Raw genomic sequence first — 25172 nt, forward strand, 5'->3', positions numbered from 1 at the left:
GAAGCCTTGAAGTGATCCTTTTGGGAATCTGTGCTCATCTAGTTTGGGAAAGGAAAGGTGTGAAGTGCATTCATGTTGGTAACGAATAGCACTGATAATAACAGCAAGGGTCAGCTGTGAGGAGGAAACAGAAGGAGCATGGGACAGTGAGCAACTGGGTAGTAAGACAGCAGGTGATGTTCAGCGTAAATCCATGTTGGGTAACATGAGGAAACTGCTCCAATTTCATGTAGAGCTGACCATCAACACTGGGCAAAGGAAGACATCTGCAGTCTGGGAAGGGTGGTTTTGGTGGTGGTATGAGTGGCCTGGAGAGGAGTGGTGGGGATCTGCAGTTCGGCCTCTGTTTCAGCACGAGAACTGGGATGTTTCTAACAGATCAAATAGGACACAGCATCAAATAGGAGTGAATTAAAAAAACAACTCAGTGAAACTCCTTGTAACTCTATGTGAGGTGTTAAAAGTGCAACTTTTAAGTGGAGGCTGGAGAATGTCATGAAAAAGCTGCATCATGTTCAGAGCATTTCTGAGCTGTAAGGTCACTGCAGGCCTGGGGAAGGACTCACCACGTGCTGTCTGGTCTTGTAGCCTGTTGTGAACATACACTTCTGGCACTGTGGGCAGGGAGCAGCTGACCAGAACAGACCTTCAGGCTGACTGTGCAGACTTAAATTTAGAAGGGCTTGCTAGCAGAAGTCCTAGTTCATGTGCATATTATGTACACATATATAAACACCTACGGGTATACACATGGCATATTGGAGCTCTCCCAGCAAAGTATGGCTCAACTGACAAGCGTGTTGGAGGGGAGCTTGCTGAGTGTGCTTTCTCCCATACCCTTCAGAATCTGTACTGAGACTGGGACAGGTATTTCTTTGCCCCAGAGGAGCTGACATACAGAGCTTTGGCATGAAGAACTTTGGGGATGTATCAGTGCCACTGCTCTACCTCTTGCTTTCAGGATTTCCACTATGCAGGAACAGGCAACCTCTTGGCGCCAGCGCAGAGCGCACCAGCAGATAGATGTGTAGTAAATTGGTAACTGCTGCCCATGAAAACATGTATGCTAATTTTCAGAGCTCTCCGGTAAAAGTATAATACACAAAAACAGTTGATTTGGGCCAAAAAGACTTCTCACTTGAGCCTTCCTTGGCCTCTATCTATCACTAGTGTTGTTGGTGTCACACCTTCCTTTGACACTGGATCTTTGATTTCTTCTCTTTATTAGAGGTTTGCCCATGCACTCACATCCCTGTCGGTGCCTCCAGCGTATCTTGCAACAACATTGCTTTGCCCTATGTTGTATTTAAACTACTTTCCATTTTCTTTGGGGGTCTTGATAGCTGAGTCAACTTTGGTCTCTGTGAAGGCAAATTCTGTTGTGAGCTGAGCTCTATGCTCCTGCAAGGCCATCTCCAGTCTGCTGGTCTTTAAAATCGTTACCTCACTGCTTTCCTTTAGCTTTGTCTCTCAGAGTGCCTGTGAGAAAATAATGAATAAACACTCTTCTTTATTCAGGAAGGACTTTTCAGCAAGAGGAAGAAGAATGTGGTGTTTTTTTTCTGTCTTACATTTCTAGCCAAAGATTTATTATCCTTCATGTCTCAAATTAATGTTTGTGGCACAGGTAACCCCTCTGGGTGGCTGGAGGGTTCTTCATCTCCAGTGGCTGTTATGGTAGTGGATGCAAGCAGCACTGCAAACTGGTGATGTTCTGGTCTGTAGCCTCCTTGTATGACACGTAGTCACTCTAAATACCATCTGCTGGCTCAGGTTCCTTGCCTCTTGCAGAACTGGGTTAGATGAGTGCATTGGGGCAGAGATTATCTGATGAAATCTGGAGGTGACCGAAGGACTGGAACAATGACATACGTAGCAGATAATCTGGGTGCTCCAGGTTCTCTCCTTTTTAGGTGCAGGGACTAATTGTAGCCTGTCAGTGTGCTGAGCAGCAGTTTTGCCATGTGCATCAAAAGCCAATGCACTTTTTTTCATTTCAAAGTAATTTTTCTTACCTGTAGGAACAGATCCAATTTCTTTCCTTTTTTTATTTTTTTTTCTGAACTCCTCAGAGGGAGCTTAGGGCACAGAATGGGACGCCTGGGCTAAAGGAGTTTAGAGATCTTTAAACGTGAGAAGCAGAGCAGAAGGAGCCTTACAACCATATGCCCAGCGACTCTTTTGTTTCTTCCTTGCTCCTCTGACAGTTTCAGGCTGGCTCACTGGCACAGAGTGCTATCAGGAAGTTTGGATGAAGAGAAAGGTGCTTTGCTGTAATACTCTGCTGACTGGATAGCACAGAATTTATTGAGTGGTTGTGATGCATCTTAGCTCTCAGCAAGAGTCTGTTAGATGTTGATATGACTTTTACTAATTCAGGGTTTTCTGACAATGAAGTCTTCTTTGGGGACACGTGATTCAAATAGTTGTCTGTGGAGGGGCCTATCAGGTGTTCACTGCAGGGTGTGGTGGGAGGGAGGGGGGTTCTTTTCCCACTCTTTGCAAAGGCAGCAGTGCACCGTAACTGATGGATGGGTGGAGGGTGGACTGTGTCTCAGGTTGGAGTGTTGCTGATGGTGGGAGACTTTTCTTGGAAATTCTGCTGACTTCACTCAGTTTTTTTTAAGCTTCTGTAAACTGCAGAACTACACCAGGTTTCCCCTCTTAATCAGATAGTTTAGTGAAAGAGAAGCAGGCTTTGCAGCAGACCTTGCTGCTGCTTCATATTTCCTTCTCCTCCTCCTTTTGCGTATGCCTGGATGCTTGCTTTCAGGTCTGTAACTGCATGTGATTGCCTAATGGCGATTTGGTGATTTTCTTGGCCTAGAAAAGGTGACCTTAGGCCTGAGTGTGGCTGTTGTTTGGTTCTCAGACTGCCTAGCTCCTTAAGCCGTGAGTGGTTCTGCACAGATTTAGATTGCTGTTTATTCATTTTCTGATTGGGTTTCTTTCCAGGTTTTGAAGGCTGTTCCATGGTTCCCACCATTTATCCCCTGGAGACCCTGCACAACTCCCTCTCTTTGCGGCAGGTCAATGAGTTCCTGACGGCTGTGTGCAGGAGTTGCAGTGAATCACATGTTCAGTCTACTGCAGGTACTGATGAGGTGGGCTCGTCTCTGGGTAGGGCAGAGCAGAACATAGGGACTGTTGGCCTTTTACAGTGTGGGGACAGGCTGAGCAATAAGCACAGTCACTGATGCCTGTCCCAGAGAATTCTAGTCCTGCAGTCAGCTGTGGGATTCAGCTCAGAGCCATCCAAAGCCACACATGGTTGGTCGGGTCTGTCTGCTGCTGGTTGGCACAGTGATGTGGATACAAACTCCAGCTTGGGAAATCTGAGGCTTAGGTTCCCAGGGACTGGGGGCGGTCACAGCTCTGTATGTGCATTCTTAAACTCTTTCCTGAGCGCCTGTTAGTCATTGCTGAAGAATGTAGACTCTGATTTGATTCACTGAATGTTATTGACCTGTGTATTTGTTTTCTTTTTTTTTTTCTTGGAGCTTTGTTTGATTCAATGATTGGCAGCCAGATACCAGGGGATCCCTTTATGTCTCAGCGAATTCTGTCATCATCCTCTTTCCCATTGCGCCAGCGGTCGGATAAGCCCCCTTGGTGTGAGTGTGCTCTCTTCTTGATTAGGGGTAAATATGGTGGAGAAGGAGGGGAGAAGAGGGTAGAATGGTAGAAGCCAAGTATTGGTTTTATGCTTTGCCATCTATGGAACAGAATCAGAATGGGGAAGAAAGAGGAAAATAAGTCTTATGCCCTGTTAGAAAGCTCCCAGAGAAAGATGGAATAGGGGCTCTTTATAGGACTGTGTATTACAGGGAAATCCCTTATTGGATGGATATTGTCTCTCCAGGCGTCCTCTACTGAGTGCCATAGGACATGGAGAGCCTACATGCACTTCATTTTCATCTCAAGTTCTGTGCTCCTCCGTGACACGTGGCCAACACAGTGTCAGCATGTGGAAGCAACTTCCTTACCCCACCAGCCACATACATGCCACACTGAGAGCTCCATATAGGATAGCCTACCATTTAACTCCTCACCTAACTCCTTGCTTCTCATGGTCTCTGCAGAAGCGGTGACTATAGTTTGTCCCCTTTGCTGATCAGACTACATCTTGAAGGGGAAAGACTCATCAAAAAGTTTAACAGCCTTAACACAAGTCAGTGTTGCCAGTGAAAGGGCAGATCTGTTCTTCTCCTGGCTGTTTGCTCCTTTTGCCTGCAGTCCTGTTTGCTGAGCTGTCACTGAGGTCAAGGAACTGATCTGGCCAACAACAATTGTTTAATCCTCCCCCTTTTATTGGACTAGGTATAATCTAAACCTATTCTCCAGTTTCACTCACTGTACAGCATAAGGCAAGAACAGTCACTGGTGGAGAAATAATATTTCTTCTTCCAGAGGAAGTTGTAGTTCAGCATTCAGGGACTGTGTATGTCAGGATCTAGGGGTAGTGAGGCTGAAGATGAGTGTCCCGTAACAGTGAGGAAATGAAGAAACGGCTTTTCCACTCAGTACCCAACATGAAGATTCATGTTGCTCTATAACTTCAGTGTAGCACTATATAACAAAATGTAAGTGTGGATTTTGTGCTTGTGTTTTCATCAGCTGAATTGCATGGATGCATGGCACGTAGGTGACCCTCACCCATTTCTTGTAGAGCTGTGGGATGGTAACAGCTTGGGTTTGCTCAGGCTTTGGGCTAGGGAAGTATCAGCTAAATGTTTAAGATTTTTCCTCCTCTTTGCAGACAGCAGTGGCCCTTCCAGTACTGTCTCCAGCGCAGGCCCGTCCTCTCCGACCTCTTTGGACAGCTGCACTCGTTTCAACTTCGCTGAGAAACTTTCCGTCAGTCCCCCCAAAAACGAGGAGCTGCTGAGTAGCCAGTCCCCTGAACAAGGAGAGAGGCAGCCTGATAGTGGAGGGCTTGGTGGCAAAGTGGGCATGTCTGAGTTGACAGTGACAGAGCCCAGTGCCCCAGAGACACTGGCTTGCAGTAAGGAGAACCCTAACCCAGAGGATAAAAGTATGGTGGAGCTGGAAGAAGATTCAGCTGAGGAAATGTCAGATCCAATTAACATAGGGAAACCAAAGAGTGGTGCAGAGTCTGAGATGAGGCCAGCTGGGGAGACAGTGAAGCCAGCTGAGGAGGATTTAGGGGTAATTACCGGCCTGGATCAATTGGGGCTGGCCAAGAACATCTTGCTGCCCTGTGAAGAGGAGCTTCTGGGAGAGGCGTTAGACCCAGAGCATGTGGGTGAGGAACCATTTGTGGGGCACAGTGCTCTGTCAGACCAGCTTCTGTCTGGTCAACTGTGCTGGAAGCAACCACTGCCTCTTGAGACAAGTATGGAGGAGCTGCAGGAGGATCAGCAGAACTAGCAGCTCACTGGACAGCACACTACAAGCACTTCTAGCCTGGAGGCAGCCAACTTCCTGCACAGCACTTCATGCAGATGGTTGTTCATGGAACAAGCCATGTCCCAACTTCATAGGACTCCAAGTTGTGGAAGTTTCTGCTCTGCTCCTACGTAACTCTTTGCCATCCAGCAAGAGACAGTACTCTGCCTACCATGTTAAACAAACAGCAAATGCACCTCCATCGAGCAGGGATGTGGCATTGTTTTGGTTCAGCATCTCCCCAGGACTGTATGCTCACTGGGACAGCAGAGGATTGGTAGAGCTGAGGTTTTTGGAGTGGTGAGTCCAGAGGGACAAATGCTCCCTGGTGATTAGTAGGCCCATAGGCTTCAGGGAAGGCATTCTGGGTTCAAAGTGATCGGGTTCTTCACAACCATCAGTCTCCTCTCTGTTCCTTCCTTCTCCTCTTGATCCCCACTGCTGGCTGCCAAAACTGATCCAGAGCAGCAGTAGTGGGAAGAATAGGAAAAGGAGAAAGCATTCTGTGTGAGTTTGAGAAGTGGAGTAGTGAGAAGAACAGGTTCAAGGCCATTTCTTGCAAGAAAACCTCTCTCTGGAGTGGACTTGAATGTTTCCTGCTGGGCTGGCTGGAGCCAGGGATCCAGCCAGAGAAAGGTGTGCAGGGAGGATCTCACGGGTTTTTCTTGTTCCCAAGAGTCATGTGAGGTAAAGCTTTGAACTCTTGGTGACAGAAATTAAGATAAACTGCTATTTGAGCAAATCGGGATTATTAGAAACCAATAAGGAGAAAAACTTTATTCTATATAAAATGAGATATATTTAATACTTATTTATGTAAATGAGTTGTGAGCACAAGCCTGAGGGCAACGTTGACACAGGTGCCCCTGCCACATCCAAAGTGCAGGGCAGGGCTGTGCCTCTTGCGCCTCCTGTATTCATGGACAAGTCTGTGTGTTTGTCTGTAGCCATGATATACGTTTTTGTGAAGCTCTGCCCAAAGATCTCTGTGCTGTGTTGTGATGTGTGTTCACAGTAAATCTCTGCTGTGGGTCTGGTGTCTGTCTTTGCTGACTTGTGCAGAGCTTGCTGATGCTCAGGGCAGCAAGCCTTGCTTGTTCTTGGCCATTGTGGAGCAAGAAGAAACTGTGGTCAAGACAAGCCACCACTGAAGTGAGTGCACACGCATGGGGCTTTGCTTGGGAAAGCCAGATGCTTCTTTTCATTCTCCTTGTTTGAAGAATTGATTGTATGGGGGAAGAGGTCCTGGCTGCCCAGGACCCGTGGTGGTTTGCTGTAGAGTGAAGACCTTGGGGCAGAGTTTGGTTCCTCTCACCTGGTCCAAACCTTCTCATTGGTTCCAAGGGCACCCTGCATAATGCTTCCTCATGCCCAACAACTCTACTTTTCACTTTGGGCATTTCAGGTGATGTTCATTTGTACTTGAAATGCAGCAGATCTTACAGTGGCTTTGAGTGCAATGCTGCACCAGGAGGAAACTGACGCCCTTTTGGCAGGGCTTTGTGATGGAAGTCCTGCCATGTGCTCATGGAAGAGCTCTGACTTTTATTGGCAGTATGGTACTCAGGTTTGGATGATCAGCTTCCCTGGCCTGTGCCTATCAGGGCTGAGGTTGCTGGGCTTTGGTGTGCCCTGGTCCTGAGAGTTGGCCATGGGAAAGCTGGAGGTGGAGTAGCTCTCCATATCCTTCTCAGGGCCCTCAGGCAATGTCTGTGCACTGCTTCAGCAATTCTGCCCTGCTGTGGCCCTCCTCTCAGGCTTACAAAGGACCCGACCAATGCCACCAGCTGCCGAGCTCTCTGTGATGTACTCCCCTCCCACTGCATCCTCTTCTGAGTGCTGCAGCCCCGTCCCTGCCTTCTTTTTGCTCTGCATTCATCTATGCAGTGTTTCCTCCAGGGTGTCCAGGCAGCAAAGGAGCTGAGCTGGTGGGCACAGCAGGAGCAAGTGACTGCTGCCCTCATTTTCAGCTGAGAAGCAGAAGCCCAAATGAATGACTTTCCCTTCAGAGGAGCTTGTGAAGCAGGGCAGAGGCCTGCTGCTGCCATAGGGATGGCCTCGTGATGCTCCATCAGTACAGTGTGGAGGCTTTGCTGCATGCCCTGCCCAACTGCTGGCTTCAGGCTGGGACTGCCCAGCTGTGCTTCCCACACTCAGGATATTCCCAGTTCCAGGGGTGCCAGCCGTGCCAGGCACAGCAGCCATTCCTGAGGGTCACTGGTTTGACAGAGGGCTGCAGTGCAGTTCTGCAAGGCAGTGAACGCCGCAATGGCTGCACACACAGCTATGGCTGCACACTCAGCTATGGCTGCAGGCCCTCAGCCTGCTGTGAGCGGCAGGAGTTGGCTTTGGGACTGCAACAAGGAGCAGCCCTCCCCAGGAGGCAGATCTGCCTCAGTGTGGGCATCCTTCCCACAGGGCTGAGGGCAGGGCTGGGCTGCAGCAGCAGCTGTGGGTAAGCAGCGCTGCACACCCCTACCCACACCGTGCACACTTAAAGAATGGTTTGAAACAGCTGGAGGTGTTCTTGTTCGCAATTAATGTGGCTTTATTATTAATGTGTTGGGCTCCTCTCTTGACAGTAGTTAGTTACAGAGTGTTTCACATGGAAATGGGCAAAAGGACAGAGGTTGAGGAACTAAATTCAAATAGAAATATGATGCTGAAGAAAAGAATCAGGGCTCTGTTTTTAAAACATTTAGCATCGAAGCTGGGAGCACAAGTTGCCATTTCAATACAGTTAAGACGTTCACTTTTTTTTTAAATTATAGGTTTAAAATAGTATTTTATACCTATTACATACAGGAAGATTATGTGTTGTTGCCCACATGCAGAAACAAGCAAAAGCAGAGTTTAACTGTTTCTCTCTATTAGTGTTGTATTACCTCTGGCTCGGTTCTGCTGGCTCCTGCAGGCTGAGCAGAGTCCGACGCTTTATAAATTGGAATTTATACAATTCTTCTTCCCTGTAGTTTCAGAAGATCTCAAGGGAGGGAGAGAAACTGAAGGCAGAAGAGACTGCCACCAAAGTCTGACAAAAACTGTGGAGTCTCAAGGACGCAGAAGTGAACTGGGGAAAGATTGAGCAGTCCGAGCAGCACAGCTGCAGCGTGCAAGAGCACAGCGTGCAGAGGGCGAGTGCTTGCACTGAAACACGTGCCAACAGCTGCACTCCTGTGGGGAGGATGCAGGCACCTTGCAAAGCCTCACTGTTACTGCTGCTTAGTCAGAATTACTTCAAGTTTAAAGTAGAGAAACATTCATTTGTGGGTCTATCTATAAAGTTAGTGCATTAGCTTTTCTGCCTAGCCACGCTGAGGGATCCAAGGACCCAGTCACTGAAGTTGTCACGTTTGTTTCTCTGGCTACCTGGCACTGGATGTTCGGTGTTTTATTCCTGCAGCTGGCTGCCATCCAGTCCCAGTGACAAGTGAACCAGGATTTCCCTAAAGCACTGAAGGCAAAACCCCAGAGCAGAGCTGGGAGAAGCAAAAGCAGGTCTGTTACTGCCTACAATTGCTTGCTGTACCTGACATTCATAGAAAATAATCCCACTGGGTTGCAGAGAATGACATTTATTCTGGCACACTGCGACTCCATGGTTAACATGAATACAGTGCAGGGATTTCAGAAATCCCCAAGTAAGCTCCCACACTCCTACCAGGGAGTGTGTTAAAAGGGCTGGCTGCCCTGGGGAGAGGCTGCTCACCTCGGGCTTTGTCCTGCAGCTGCTGGGTTTTAGACACAGACTTGCAGGCTGCAAGCAGAGATCCCTTCTGTTGCCAGCAAATACTCTGCCCATCCCTCTGTAGTCTTCTTGTTGCTGTTCTTTAAATTGCAGCATCTGTACTGAGAAACCTCTGAGCTGACACCAAGAGCACATAGTCTCAAGTTTACATGTATAAATTAAAATAGTAAATCCAAACAAAAAGCAGCTTAAGAACAAAAAATAAATACATAAATTAAATGCAAAATAAACCCTTTCCTTAGAAGCTCCATTTTAGTTCTAGGAGCAAGTTTCTAAGCAGCATTTTCTTTGTGTCAGCTGCTAGAAAACACTAGCATAGAAACTGAAGAGTCCTAGGCAAGTACAGCCCATCGTCCTGGGATGCTTACTGTGGAATCAGACCTCGGCTCGGGGCCAAGCACAGCGGGTGATGCAGCAGATGGAAATACTTGTATGTCAAGCCTTTCAACAGCGCTTCCTATCTCATCTCTCCTTTGCCAGAGGAGCGCAACCTACTGCCGTTCATTTTGTCTTACAGAAAGTTGAAGTCATCCCTGTGATAAGATGGTCCAGGTTTTGGCAAAGGCTTCCTGCTGCTGCTGACACAGTGCACCTGAGCACCAGCACTCTCATTGCTGCTCTCCCTGCAGGAGCAGCCCCGCAGCTGGAATAGACTTGTGTGCCAGGGAGGTTTTGGGTTCAGCAGCAATGGTGCATTCAGAGCACACAGCTACATTTCTTGCCAGAACAGCCATAAAGTGAAGATGCAACAGCTGCCACCTGCAACCACAAGTAGCTCCTCTGCGCTGGCAACACATGTACATCCCTGACACAGGTATGGAGAAGCTATGAGCTAACACAGTCACTGATCTACTTCAACAAAGTGTTTTTGGGAACTTCTCATCCCATAGGTTCTAGTCTCCAAATCCTGGGCACACTTTTCTGTGGAGGCAGTTTAGGCAACAATAGCTTGAACACAGCTAAGAATCCGGGCTGTTGGCATACACGTAGCAAAGAAGCTGCTGTTGCTTGCACATCATCAAGCTCTACTGGCCAGACACTAGCATCTCAATATGGCATGCAAGCTCCTCAACTGCCTCACTACACTCCTCAGCAAAACCTTTGGTTTACAGTGACAGGGAGGTTCCTCAGAGATGATAGGCCAAGAGAGGCCGGGTTGTTGCAGCCCTTCTGCTTTAGAAGCAGCTGTAGTTGTGCGTTTAGATTCTCTGAAGTGTGACTGTTCAGGCAGTGGCCCCTCTGTGCCCCTTGCTGTCACACTGTTGCTGTGCAGGAGCAGGTTAGCCACTTGGTGTGCAAAACTCAAGTTAGCAGGTTAGGAATGTGCTCTTAGCAGCAAAGAGCAACAGGCCGAGCTTTCTCCTCTCAAACCAACATGTCGTTCAGTACAGCTCCCTGAGCACAGAGCCAGCATTGCAGGAGCCTGAGAGCGCTTAATTGGGACAGAAGCCTGCAGAAGTGGCCAGCAGTGGCCCTGTCCAGTTGGAGCACAAATCCCCTCACCCAGAGCACCACCTGTATGCTCAGAGTGGGAGATGGAAGAATGCCCTTCACTGTCACACACTGATTGGAAAGTCTGACCTTCCCTCATCATCTCAGTCCGTTTGCTTTGCAAATTAGTTTTTTTCTCTATCCCCCTGCCCCCCACACACCGTCAACATGCAGCAGCAGCAGCATTTTAGCCCTCACCAGAAAGACAAGGGTCATGGTGCTACAAGTTAAATGGCAAGGCAGCCAGGAAGAGAGTGGAACAAGCTCTCATAGCAGCAAGGCAGCCAAGATAGTCTACAGAAACTGTACAGGCGGCAGAATAAAGCAGGGAAAGCGGAAGCACCCCTGGCCTGCAACTGCTCTTGCACAAAACCTTAGCTCAGTCCAGAATATTACAGAGCCCTGCACTTCTTTCTCACGGCATCCAGTGCTGAGCTAGATGGGTACCCGATTGCCTGACAAATGGGAACCATGTAAAGGATTAAACCAGAGAAGACCTGGACTGTGATTAGATGGTGTCTCTGATGTTGCATCGGTGATTGGAGAGTCAATGAATGAACGTAAAGTGGGGCTGGGGGGAGTTAGAATTCAATCTTACAGGCTGGGAAAGATTCATCCTGCATCACAACAGTGCTGCTGCTTGCCAGTACCATGATGTTTAGCTCCTGCTGTTTCTCATGTGTCTGCTGGTACCATTCTCGTGTCACCTCAGTATCGTGTGTTGGGATCAGCGTCACCTGGGGAATAAAGAAGCAGGCGTGATTATCTGAGAATAACTGCAAGTCATAAACAGTGCCCATAAAAAGGCTAAAATTTCTCATTAATTTTGGAACACTGTCCCCTTGGTACTGCTTGTTCTACTTAATGTCTTTCAGATGACAGATGCTCTAAGGCAGAGCTGCTGCTTTATCTTATGCAGTACCAGAACAATGGGGCTCCGAGTTGGCTGCAATCTGGCAGCACTAACACAGTAACACTGAAAACGGCTGCGGTACAGGGAAGAGCATCAACGGTGCTCCTAAAACAGCCTTAGAGAGATTCCTCAGTGTGAGAAGGGACGGTGCTGCATGTGACTGCTATTGGGCTGATACTTGACTTTGGGTACCTCCTGACCCAGTGCGCAGCCTCCAGGACTCTGAAATCTAAGGCTGCTTCCTCTGACAGAGCATACACATTTCCCTGTTTCTGTCTTCAGAAACAGTGTCCACCCTGGATCTCCTACAAACCTGACTACATAGGAAACATGACTAAGAATACTTTTTTTTTTTTTTTTTTAAATCACTAATAAAAGTCAGCATCTGCCACTAGTAAAGTCCTTGAGCAAGAAGGGCTGGCAACAAGTGCCATAGGACATTGTGATGAAATGTAGGCTGCCATGCTGCTTGTTTTCACTAGCAGATAGGCTCACCTTGGAGCAGGTGAGCAGCCACGTGTGATCTCTGAATGCTTCCTCAGAAGAAAGTGGAATGGAGGACGCACCTGATTCAACTCACATCATTCTGAGTGTGTCCTCCTCCTCTTAAGTACATTCTACTAACTCTGCAGAGCAATGCATGTCTAGTAACATTTGTATCCTTCCTCTGAGTTTGTTTGTGACACATGGAGAATCACATACATTCTTTGGCAGTCCTGTGACCTACCTGCAGGTTCTCCCCCCACTGAGACTTCCCTTCCAGGAGTGCATCCAACACTGCACGGCTTGGCTCTCCATTGGCTGCATCATTCCCACTCACAACGTAGTATGACGCTCGAACCCGTTTGAAGAACTCTGGATCTGTGTTCTTTCCGCTGCAGTGGTTGGGGATGTATGCCAAGTCCACATAGACAGGTGGCCCCGTGGGCACAGGCAAATTGCTTTTGGGACTATTGGAAGCTTTGGAAAAAAGAAAGTGGAGGCTATCAAAATCCTTGTGGAATGAATAAACACAAATTCACACTGAAGTACATGGACTTCAGAAAGGTTTTTTTCCCCGCAGTTTGGATTTATCCAGGCTCAAAAACGATCTGGGTGGATTTCTGAGCCAGTACTGGAGAGAAATGGAGGGGAAGGGAGTTCTGCTGTTCTTTGAGGATGGACTGGAAGGCTTTAGGCTCTGAACTCTTTCCTCAAGAAGGGAATCAAAAGTTCCATTATTAGCTTTTGCAGAGTTGTTCTCCCTATCAATACTCAGTTCTAGCTTATTTCTTTTTGTTTAATAACCTACTTTTGCTGAAGAAACCTGTTCTGTGACCTCTGTACGCCTTTCTATCTGAGGGTACTGCAGTGGGTTTTTTGGAAGTTCCAGGCTGGCTTTCTGCCATCCATAAGAATCATTGCTGTTCCATGGACTCTAATGCTCTTTCCTAGCAACACTGCTGCTACTTTTCTACATCTTTTCTTAATTTGATGCTTTTTATATTTATGAGGTGGGAGATGTTCAAACAAGTTATTACACTCAGTGGTATATATGCATTATATAGATACAACCCATGGAAGGACCAAACCCATGGAAGGACCATCCCTTCACTCCCTCTCACTTTCTGTGGAATCACAAAGGCCTCTGCCCTCTGCTTCCCATTCTGAACGCTTCATTCTGTGAGCATAAAGCCACCAACACTATCCTGTACATCTCACTGTGTTGCTGCACAAACAGATCCCCTCCCATCACAGCCACTGATATCTATTCCTCATCCCAAGTTTAGAGTTGGGCAACCAAGCGCACTGCTCCAAGCACAAAATTCCTGTATATTTTAAGCTTCCCTTCAGGCTTACGTGCCCAGGCACTGCATCTTTACCTTTCTTTCTGCGCAGTGCCTTCAAGACACAGCTGTTCTGTAAAGACACACTGCTCATATCCTGCTGTAGGCTCCCTGCTAGACCATGCTTCTGTGCCAGCTATTCATGAAAGTCAGTGTTCAGCACCTCCTCAAGTCACATTCCCTTGCAGAGCCCTGCAACCACTTTAGTTCTTTGCCCACTACTTTCCTCTGACTGCTCACCGCACTGACTCCTTGTCTGCTTGGCATGTCCATCCCCTTGCTGTCAGTGATGCCATCTGTCAATGACATGAGTTTCTCTCACCTGACGTATACCTGCAGCACACACTTATGGGCTTTCTTTTCAGGTCTTTCTCTTTGGCTGCTCTTACTCAGGGAGTGTCTGGTAGGGCCCCTGCAGCCCTTCCTCTGCTTCTTTTACACCCTCTCCTTGCCAGAGTGCCTGCAGTGGGCATCTGCTGAGACCACAGCACATCAGAAGTGTTTTCATTCTCCGCACCCTCCTGTGTGTTGCCCCTGGCTCATCTTGCACACAGTATCAAGGATCTGAGGCAGACAATTACCACTTGGCCTGTGCTTTGCACAGAGCCTGGCACTTTGAGGTCACAGCTAAGAGATGGAGATGGTGCAATTGTACTTATCACCTAAAACTGGGTTCTGAATTAGGTTTCCCGGGACTCTCTGAAGAGGTGGCTGGATTCATCTCTACAGTTTACCTCAAGGCTTCAGGCTTTTTATGTGACTTGCGTGACCACTTCTTTTCTCACTGATTTGATTTCTCATGCCTGACTCAGAAGTCCTGTTCTCTGCTTTGCTACTTTGAACTTGCTGTGGTTTCTCTGCGCTGAACCTGAAAAGAAAATGGACATTTGGTGAAGAATCTCTTACCAGGGTTTGATTTGATGCCATTAACAAGGTTCTTGCCAGGGTTGCTGTGACTGCTCCGGGCTAACTCCTCCTCTGAGTGAGGAGGCTGTACTAGCACACCACGTGGTTTGGGCTTCTCTGCTCCATCTCTTTCTTTTTTGGCAGTGGCAGATTTTGGAGATTTGTCCGATGGCTGTTTCACAGGAGTGGGCGATCGCTTCCCTTTTGTGTCTAATTTACGAGCAGGAGAGGAAGATTTGGGTTTGTTCAAAGGCTTCCTCACACTCTTGCTCTTTTCTTTCAAGTCTTTCTTTGAAATTTTATCATTTCTACTCATACTTTGCTCATTTACTAACATATCAGGGTCTACCATGCAGACATCAGGGTGAGGTGGATGAGGATGAGGATCTACCATTGGAACAGGCTGAGGATCATGGCTGGACCTAGAACTGGCATGATGAGCACTCCCAACAGCTTTGTCCACTGGGAGGAAATCAGCATCTTCATCTGAGTCCATGTTGGCATCTGCTGTGATGGACGGACATTCTTCTGTCTCAGGCGGGACATCTGAGTCTGACTGGGAAGTTCCAGAATCACTCACTGATGTTGGAGGGGTTTCCTCCACTGTGGTTGTTTGTGCAGGGCTACTACTAGTGTGGGGCGGTCTTCCTTGCACTGAAGTGTGACCTTCCTCCTGTGAGACATCACTATCTTCAGAGAGCTCATGAGGGCTCGGGTTAATGAATGAGGGCGACAGCTCTCCCTTCCTCTGCTTATATTCACGTGAGGAAATTTTCTGTCCACAGTCAAAACTGCCTCCTAAACATGTTTCCATCTCATGGGAAGCATCTCCACGGTCATCTGTTCTTCCACCCTTCTGCACATCTGGGAAAAAGGGCTGGAAACTGTGCTCAGGGGACATCAGAGAGGAAGGACGGCTCTGTCTCTCTGTGTCCTCTTTGCCTGTGCATGGAGAAAAACTGCTGTCAGAATCAGGACATGTTTTTTCATCTTTTGCCTCTGCTGAATGGTATGTGCTTTGGAAAGCTTGCAGACTGGTGCTCACCTCTGTTGGACCATTGGCTGTGGTTTTATTCTCATGTTGATGATGAGGAAATGATGCCAATACATCAGGGAGGGATGTCAGTGTTGTCAGCTGCTCTGTAAATGGTGCTTTCTGCTCAGGACTGGTTACACGTGGTTCCTGTTGTATCTCTCCAGAGAACAATGTGGTCTGTGAACTTTGGTACTCTTTCCTGCATGGCGAAGTGCTGCCACCGATGCTACTACTGAGTGCAGAACTGTGTTCTTCAGCTAACACAAAGTCTTTGGTTTCAGATGAATGGGTATTCACAGCATTATCTGGAATCTGTAGAGGTGCATCCCACAGGCTCCTGGTAGTTGGTTCCACTCCTGCACCTGGGCATGCAGAAAGCATATGGGAGTAAAAACTTTCTGCTGTAGTTGGTATTACAGGAGTGGTTGCTTCAGATGATGGTTCCTCTGACAGGCTTGAAGAGTCATCTTTCAGCTGCTCTTGGGGAACAGACTCTTTCTCCACAGTTTTGGAGAACAGTTTATCCTCTTCATATGGACTCAGCAGTGAGAATTTAGTTAAAGATGAGCTATGGCTGCTGATCTTCTCAGAAACCTCCAGGTAGTCATCTTTCTTCTCCTGGCCTGAGGACAAAGCACTGGGAACCTTTAAAGGAAGAAAGATATCCCCTGAACGGCTTGCTGAGGTTTGCTCGCGTCTGAACACACCAGATGTTTCACTCTTCCCTAGCAGGGAGCATTCAAATCCAGAAGATATATCCATCACTCTGCCCTCTCCTGTTGGGACCTTTCTGTATTCTTCTTTTTGCTTTTCAGAAGCAGATTTCAAATATGTGTCTTGCTCATAGCACTCCGAGACCAGCTCTGTACCTGGATAATCTGTTACACAGAAATGTGATTCCTTTGTGGATTTTCCAGCATCCTCTTTCTTTTGCAAAGAATCTTGGCTTAAATGGCACATTTCTGAAGCCTGCTGATCCCTGCCTATGTCTGGCAGGTCACTGTAGCCAGTGACACGTGTCCCCACAGTTGTGGCTGGCGTAGTTTTCCTAATTCCATAATCCTCTTTCCACAATGGCTCGGAAGGTGACGAGGCAGTAGAAGTGGGTGAAATGGAGTCCTCACGCTTGCTTTGCAGAAGCGGTTCTGATACACAGAACTTCTCCCCTGCTGTGATGTGTGCATAGACTGTGCCAGAAGCTTGGTCAGGGCTGTGCAGTTTGAACTCTTTTTCAGATCTCTCATTAGCACCTTTTTCTAACTCTGAGTCGCTCATGTTTTCTTCCCCTTGACCTGCTTTCTCATAGTATATATCATTGAGATTTTGGCCTTTGGATTTCAGGGGTAGAGGTATCTGTTCCTGGCTAGACAAAATGATGTTCTTATCTGGGCAAGCAGCATCAATAAGGGCTGCTGATTTTTCTTGATAAAATGTGCTTGTGGGAGAGACAAATGCTGTGGCAGTCGATGATGGGTGATGTTCAGAGCCCCGTTCTCCTGGCAAAGCACTGGACATCTTCAGGTCTTCCTGCTCCTCAGACAGCCTGGGTTTATCTGTTTCAGACAAGGGCAGGTACCTTTCGTGGATGTCTGCATACTCAAAGGCTGTATCTGCTTTATCTTTAGGGGATGCTGGAGATGACAACTCCTTCTCAGCAGAAGTATAAAGGCAGGATTCTTCTTCCTTTGCAGAGACATGAAAACTTTGATCTTTTTGAAAGCTTGGTGCTGTTGTTGGCGCTTTGTCAGTGTGACCTGGAATGTCTGCATCCTCAGATTTGAAAGAGGAGAGTCCAACTCCAGATACAATTATCTTCTCATAGATGTCAGCATACTTGAAACTTTTTTCATCAGGGTAGGGAGTTGGTTCTCTTTCTTCTTGCTCTTGTATCACAGAACCGTCATCACTTCTGGATCTGCAGACCTCTTCCTCTTGGGAAGGAGAGTCCAGGGGGCTCCTAGAATGGGACTCTGGAAGATATGCCACTGGGCTTGCAGAACCCACAGCCTCAAAATGGCCCATGGCTGCACTACCTTTTTGAGGAGGGACTTGTCCTAGAGAGGAGTGTGCACATTGCCCTGACACTGCAGCACTTCCTTCTGTGGATGCTGCCACGTATTCATACGCTGCCGGTCTTGTCGACTGCAACAGAACAGATGCTGGTGCCATCTGCTCTTCGCTTCCCGCAGAGTCATAGAGATACTCAGTGGATTTGTACCCATCCTCTTGCTTTCTGTCTATTTCCTGATATGAACCACCGACTTCTGTTTTCTTTTCAGCAGCCTTTGATAGGATTTCCTCCTGTAGAGGTGACTTACACTGACCTACTTTGTAAGGCCTCTCTGTTTCTGGTGTTGTGCCAGCCTTCTTTTCCAGAGGGCTAGTTGCTATTGCCAGGGGAGATGCTGTCAGTGCCTGGTCTAGTGACTTTGCATAGATATCTAGGACAGCTTTCTCCTCATCATCTAAATAGGAGTAATCTTGCTTAGATGTCAACAACAGATCTTGCCTTTCTTTGCCTCCAGTTAACTCTTTAGCCTGATATTCCTCACCAGAGACATACTGAGAAGGTGGATGAGAACTGTCAAGGAAAGCAACGTCAGCAGGAGCTATTTTTGCATTCTTGGTTTCTGCTGTAGGTTTGGCATTCTTCAGCATCTCTTCTTTGTAATCAGATGATTCCACATTTAAACATTTTGCTTCTGCTTGCATTAGCACAGGTTTGTCTTTGGCATGGTGGAGAACCTCATCCTCCTCGCTGGGTAACTGCCCCACTCTTCCAGTGTCTTTTTCTTCCTGAAGATACTTGTATTTAGAGCCCCATGCTTCCCTTTCTGCTCTGCCCCAGGTGGGACTGTCAGGCTCTACAGCAGACAGGATCTCCTCTTCTCCCATTTTAGGAAGGGATTTTGTTTCGTATTCTGGTACCTCATCCAAGAATGTGCTCTCCCTCTCCTCATCATACCTCTGGCGCCTCCCCTGAACAGGAATATCCTCCACTTCTTCTGGAAACCATACTTTCTTCTCATTACTTACATCTTTCACGTAAAAGTCTTCCATTTCTGGAGATTTTTCTTCTCTGTCTTCCTTCATCCTGCAAGATTTAACATCTTCAGCAGAAACATGCAATGATGTTTTATCCTCAGTTGGGCTAGATCCCATGAAGCGTGAGCCCTTGGCATCTGGAGATGCTTCCTGAGAGAACAAACCTAAAGTTTTTTCCCTAGATGGGCCTTCTGCAGTGAGAGAAAACAAACTGCTGTCATCCGGAGACATTTCTTCACTGGAAGTGTCTCTGGGTGACGAGTCTCTCACTGCGGTACTTTCTGGACAAGGAAATGATTTTGATGCTTCTTTTATGAGTCCTTTGGTAGAAACTCCCAGTGGTTTTTCATACACATCTGGGCTCTGCTCTGTAAAATCCATGGGTTTCATGGCTTCTGAAGGGAATTTATCAGTCAAGTCAGACACCATCTTCTCCTTCACAGGTCTATCTTCTTCAAAACTGAGAGATTTTGTGTCTTCTGGAGAAATTCCCTTAACAAAAAGGCCTGAAGAGATTTCCTTGCTGGGACTCTCAGTGAGAGAAATAGATTTGATCTCTTCTGGAGAAACGTCTTTAACTGAAACCTGAGAGGACTTTTCTTCTTCTGATGTGTCTTCTGCAAAACAGAACAGTTTTCCTCCTCCAGCAGCCATCCCCTTCATAGAAATCTCCATGAATTTTTCTTTACCAAGATTCTCTTCTGCAAAAGAAAGCGATTTGGAATCCTCCAGAGAAAATCGTGAGGTTTGGTCGCTTTCAGATTTGATTTGGTGTGTGAACTGTGGAGAATCCATACTTCCTACAGATGTTTCTGTGGCAGAGAAAGGCTCAAAGGTCAAATGTTTTGAAGAGCCCATTAAACTTTCTGCCACGGATTTGGTTTCCAGCTGTTTCCCTGGCTCCAGAAACACATCCATCTTGGGATGGGGCAGTACAGGCAGCTCCTCCTCCTCCCCTATCACCACTGTGTCCTGCTTGTGGTAGGACAGCCAAGGCAGCTCCTCCTTCCCCATGTGTGCCTCCTGCACCTCCTCCCCAGGAGACAGTGGCACACCACTGTCCAAATCCAGCTTGTGCTGCACAGGTCCAGGTGTGTCTTTTTCGTATTTGTACTTATCTGCAGACACCTTATCGTCTCTGAGAGGTTCATCCTTGGCTCCTTTTGCCACAACAGAAGCTTGGCCTTCTGATTTCTTAGCAGTAGCATCCTCTTGTTTTTCATATAGCTCTGAATCTACTGTTTCTAGCTTTTCCTCCACTGGAGACTGGTGGAAAGGTGTGTGTCCTGCACTGGTGGGGCCAGACTGGGTAGGAGATGCCATTTTGACTGTACTGTCATCAGGACTCATGCATCGCTCTTCAGCCTCTGCAGAGTCAACCTGGGAGAATGGTGTTTCTTCAGCAGACAATGGCAGGCCTGAAGTTTGCATCGCTTCTGTGGGGACTTTCATTAACACATTATCAGGACATTCTTGATGTGTAAACAATGGAGCATTGTAATGCACTCTGAGTTTCTCAGGCATTTCAATATTTGGAGTCCCATCTTCTTCTTCCTCTTCATCTTCTGCCTCTTCAGGGAGATCCTTTTTTTGAGCTTCCAGTTTTCTCTCCCCTTCTGCTAGAGCATGGAAGTCTTCAGGAAGTGGAGACTTAAAACATTTGTCTTCCTCCAAAGATGATGTGGGAGAGATTGTGCCAGCAGAGGGCACGTAGTCGAGACCTTGTGTTGCTTCAGTCCTAGAGGAAGGCATGCTGTTTGCTGTGTCTAGAAGTAAAGAGCTTTTCCCAGTTTCTTCTGTCTGTGGTGCTGTTATAGACGCAACTGACTGATCTTCTGCTACTGAAGTTGCAAAAGATGAAAGCTTGTCACATTCTGTAATGGAGGTAGCAGAAGATATATGTTCCTCCTCAGCTAGAGGGGCTGCCACTATGTTTGTAGGATATGCCAGGATTTCAGACTCCTGGCCAGCATAGCCCTTGGCTGTAAGGTCTGCAGCAGGCACAGCCTGTATTCCATGTACTGCTTCAAAAGAGCCTGGGTGGTCAGGAACAGAAATGTCATATGCATTGACATCGTACTTCAAGTGTGGGATCCTCTCTTCCTGTTCGTCATGTATTTCCTCATCTGAAATGGTCTGCTCTGTTTCTGAGTAGCCTGGGATAGTTTCATCTTGGATATATGAAACGTGTTCTACTGCTGCTCCTGCAGGGACAGGCAGACCGCTCAGAAATGACTCCTCCTTTGTTGCTTCCTTTCCAAGTAACTTGCTTTTCTCACCCAGGTCACTACGTTCTTTTTCCTTTTCTTCAGTGGTAAACAATTTCTCCTCCCTCTTGTCCTGTTTTAGCTCATAAAAATCTTTAATCTTTTCCACTTTCTGCTCTGCCTTCAGGAACTTTTCTTCCTTTTCTTCCTGCTCTGCCTTTTCTAACACATCCTCTCTCTTTTCCTTCTCGGCCTCCTCCTGTGCTTCTGTCCCCTCAGTATACTTTTCACAGGTCTTTGTTACTGCTTCCCTCTGTTTTCTGTCCAAAGAGATTTTCTCCTCCTCCTCCCTGTCTTCCCCTGTGAATGCAGGTGACAGAGCACCTTTTGCTGTGACAGCTGTGTGTTGTGGTACCTGTTCTCTGTCTAGCAGCAGCTGAGCTTCCTTGTACTGCTCAGCTTCTCTCTCGCTGTATCTCATCTCAGGACTCTTGTCTATTGTTCTTTCTTCATCCTCTGTTTTTTCAGCTTGATCTGCTCTTAGTTCTAGATGACGGACTGCCTTTTCCTCTGCTGGTGATTCTTTTTCCCTATCAATAGAAGTTGTTCCCTGATCAGGAATGTTTGTTTTCAGATCCACTGCAAAATGATTCTTATCCATCATGTCTGCAGGCTCTTCCATCTCTGTTTTAGTTGCACTCATAAATTTATCACTTATTTCAATATCAGACATTTCCTGAGTAACCTGCAAATTCCCTTTCTCCTCGTGCTTTAGTTCCTCAAAGTCCTTTGTAAGATCTTCTGGTGAAGACAGGACTAACCTCTGTTCAGCAATGGCAGCCTCTCCTGGCTCCATCTCTGCTGGCACCTTCTCCATTGATGATGTCTTCAGATCGCTAAGTATTTCCTTTTCAGGCTTGACTTTGATCTTCTCAGTTTTGATTCTGCCTGGAACTTTTGCCTTGTATAACGTTTTCCTTACTTCAGGAGTAAAAGGTTTTAAGTCTGGTTTAGACAATTTTTTGGGCTCTGGTTTGGTTTCTTTCTTTTTATCTTCTTTCTTTGAATCTTTCTTTTCCTCTTTTTTTCCATCATCTTTTTTTAAGTCCTTTTTCTCCTTCTTAATCTCTTTCTTTTCTTTGTCTTTCTTCTCCTCCAGTTTTGATACTTTCTCTTTGAGATGCTTTTTGCCAACTTTGTCTTTTGCCATTTTTCTTTTCTCAGCTTTGAGAGCATCATTTGATTCTGCCTTTATCTTTTCATGTTTAACAGGCTTCTCGGGAGTCTTCTCAGAGAGCTCTTTAACTTTTTTCTCACTTTTAGCATCCTTTATGACTTCTGGTTTTACTTCTTTACTCCCCTCCTCAGCTGCCTCCTCTTTCTTAGCTTGCTTTGTCACAGATGGCTTGGGGGAAGATTTAAGACTCTCTTTACTGTCTGTTCTCTGTTTAATTTTGGTCTGCTTGAGCACAGGCGGAGGTATTCCAGCAGTTATATCTTTCTGAGTAGCCACTGGGTACCTCAGAAAGTCCAGGTGCTTGAGTTTCTCAAGACCTTCCAGTATCTTATTCTGAGGAGCATTTCCAGGAAACAAAACCCTTACAATTTTCTCTGTAGGGCTGGCTGGCAGCCACACCACTAGGGCGGTGATGGATGTCAGATAGGGAACGGAAATTTCACCTTCTTTCCCACTTGCAAGAATTATACCAGTCTTCGCTTTACTATTACCAGCCCATTTCTGCATTAGAAACTGCATTTCCTTACTGTCCTTGACAGGATTCAGTACATACATGTCCAGCCTACCCACTCCCATTTTGTGGAAAAGCGTGATAGGTTCAATAGTATTGCTCACCACCCTGTAAAGGGGCTCTGATTTAATGCCAAGTCTGTTGAGATACTGCAGTGTCAGACAAGCTTCCTCAATGCTCCTCTTTACTTTCATGGATGATTCCGGCATCTTCAGCTTTTCAGGAACATTAAAAAAAACCACCCCCAGCTCAGGAGAAATGAGGTTCTTCATCCAGTCACTGTAGTTGGTGGAGCCCTGGGACTGTTCCTCCTCTTGCTCAGCAACTTTCCTCTGCAACAGCCCATTGATGCCAGGTAGGTTGTCTGCACCAATGTGGGTCAGGAGAATAGAGTCGATCCTATCCAGGTGCCTCACCAGCTTCCAGAAACATGATTTCCTGTCAGAGCCACCATCCACAAGGATGTTAAACCCATTGACAGCAAAGAGAGCAGAATCACCTCTTCCACCAGGGAATATGTAGCAGCAGGGTTTAGAAAGCTTCAAAAAGCCCCCTGAGGTGGGTGGCTCCAAGAGATCAAATGGAGATGGCACATCAACTGTTTCAGAGACATATTCTGCAAATTCAGACACCCCATCCATTTCTGGCAGAACTGGATCAGGGTTAAGTTTCAGATTAATAATATCCTGAAATCGAGGATGCCCGAGGTTGCTCCAGTCTCCTTCTCCCAAGCACGACACAGTAAGGGAAGCCTTGATATCCGAATCAGTGTTGCTAAGAATCTGGGTGACCTATTGAGACAGGCACAGACAAATAAAGGTGAAATACAGCTCTGAGACCAATTCAGTTCCTTAAAGAAAATGAAATTTTAAAAAATTTTTAAAAAAACTAGTTAATGGAGAAATACCAGACTTGATGAACACCTTACTGGCAGGAAATGCTGAGGGTACACGTAATATTCCAAAAGCCTATTACAAATAAAAGTACAGGGCCACTTTCTGCTCTCTTTTGGAGTTCTTCATGTTGCAGTCGTGTTATGCTTCCTGCCTGCCTGGGCTGCATGCTGACAAGACCTCCAGAAAGAAACCAACAGCAAGTACCACCTTGTCCTCTTTCCTTACTTCTTTCTATTCACCCTGGGACATCTGACTCTGGTTTCAGTTCAAAAGTGGCAATTTCCTTTTTATTTGTGAATTCTAACCCAAGATGTCCTTTTAAATGTCGTACATCATTGCCTGAACTAATCCTCATTAACTGACTAGTGAATCATATCACAATTTGCACAGTTTTTGTACTCTGAATTCTATTCAGATTCATTTTCTTTTCTGGAGCTTATTTTAATAGGTCAGGACTACATCTCCAACGTATGGGCCTAGGGACATGCTATGTAATAAGCAGAGCTATGTTTGATATCGTTTCCAAGGCTTCTTAGAGAAAGATCTGACTTACTGCTTACTCACCTCTGGGTCTGAAAGTACCTCAGCAAACTTCTGGTACGTGAAGGTCCCTGTCTGCAGGATCAAGTCTCCTTCCTGGTCAGAGCTCTGACCACAGAGGATCAGTAGTTTGTGGGTTGATGAATCGCACAGCAGCGAGCGGACCTGTTGCCATGGTACAGCACTGTCACTACTTTGATTTGCATTTTAAAAAGTTACCGGTATTCTTCAGCATGCAGAAAAGAGCACAACCACACAGAGCATGGAAACTGCTGAAACTGCTCCAGGTGATATTAACACACTATTTACAAATAGCTAAAATGTAAGTTTCCTATATACAGGAGAGTAGGTTACTGAACAGGGAAGGCAATTCTCCTACCTCCCACCTGACGCGGCTCAGTGTCACATTATAATTCACGTTAGGAAAGTAGGCCAGGATTAAGAGAAAATGTTTGGCATTACATTGCCATATCAGATTGGTGCATTTAGACTCTCATCAAACTGAAATGTTCAGGGTTCAGAAGCCTTCCAGCCTGTTCATTGGGAAGCTCTATGAGCTCCTGAGAAACGATTAACATCAAACAATTCCATAGGTACTGACTCTTCCAGAAAGCAGCTCATTCCCACAGGGCTGGGACACAAGGAACCACACATTCGTGTGTTTCTTTGTTCAGCAGTATGCTCTGCCCCAGAATACTGGCTTACAGCATGCATCTTGCTGGCAAACCAGAACATTTGGTGTTATTACATCCCGCAGCAGATTGGCAGTGTGGTTGAGATTGTGCTAAGTGTGATCACGATCTTCTATGTTAAACATCAGCCAGCAATCTGACATGGAGAAAACCCACCGGCATTGGGTTCCTACCTCAGACACAACGCTGTCCACATTGGGGTTTACCAGGATCACTGTCTCCAGAGTATCACTCCGGTGATGGAGGGTTCTTTGGCCTGGAAATTAAACAGAAAAGGAGAAGCTGGGAAGAAAAATCCGTGTGCCAATGTTTCAGCTTCTAAAATTCCACTTCAGCATGACTTTGATTGCAAGGCTTCAACTTACACTCCAGACTCAAATTAATAACTGAGTCTGACAGACCAAAGCAAACCCTTTCGGGCAACAAAGAAAAAAAACTTAGTACTGGATCAGCATAATTTGCAACTCAGCTCCAATGTGTTCTGAAGCTCACAGTGCCAGACATGTCAAACCACCATCCTGTGCCAGGCAGCTGTGCTCCACACACACTGGCATAGACTGACCATCTCACTGGGTACCAAAGTGCTGCAGAAGCAATGCCAGTCTGAGTGCTGCAGGCAGCCTCGGGGGACCACAACAGCTGCAGAAGAGGTGCTGTCTGCGGGACTAATGGGCACTGAAATACTGCTGCTCTTTGCCATCTCTGTCACTTAAGA

General features: G+C 46.7%; 2 protein-coding genes across 13 annotated transcripts in view; one reads left to right on the top strand and one right to left on the bottom strand.

The window, feature by feature from the left end:
- PPIP5K1 (diphosphoinositol pentakisphosphate kinase 1) overlaps window positions 1-6446 on the top strand; it is a 39837-nt gene extending 33391 nt beyond the window's left edge. For all 10 annotated transcript variants that reach the window (XM_015873243.2, XM_015873240.2, XM_015873241.2 and 7 more), the window contains 3 exons: window positions 2956-3093; window positions 3501-3614; window positions 4760-6446. In XM_015873243.2, coding sequence (XP_015728729.1) covers window positions 2956-3093; window positions 3501-3614; window positions 4760-5391 — 884 coding nt within the window. In that variant the 3' untranslated portion in view covers window positions 5392-6446. The remainder of the gene's footprint in view (window positions 1-2955; window positions 3094-3500; window positions 3615-4759) is intronic.
- Window positions 6447-7933: 1487 nt separating this feature from the next.
- MAP1A (microtubule associated protein 1A) overlaps window positions 7934-25172 on the bottom strand; it is a 42543-nt gene continuing 25304 nt past the window's right edge. For all 3 annotated transcript variants that reach the window (XM_015873214.2, XM_015873213.2, XM_015873215.2), the window contains 5 exons: window positions 24631-24713; window positions 23790-23930; window positions 14294-23120; window positions 12289-12521; window positions 7934-11385 (listed from right to left, as the gene is read on the bottom strand). In XM_015873214.2, the coding sequence (XP_015728700.1) occupies window positions 11230-11385; window positions 12289-12521; window positions 14294-23120; window positions 23790-23930; window positions 24631-24713 (9440 nt within the window). In that variant the 3' untranslated portion in view covers window positions 7934-11229. The remainder of the gene's footprint in view (window positions 11386-12288; window positions 12522-14293; window positions 23121-23789; window positions 23931-24630; window positions 24714-25172) is intronic.

This window comes from Coturnix japonica, chromosome 10, assembly GCF_001577835.2.
Source record: "Coturnix japonica isolate 7356 chromosome 10, Coturnix japonica 2.1, whole genome shotgun sequence".
NCBI classification, from domain to species: domain Eukaryota; kingdom Metazoa; phylum Chordata; class Aves; order Galliformes; family Phasianidae; genus Coturnix; species Coturnix japonica.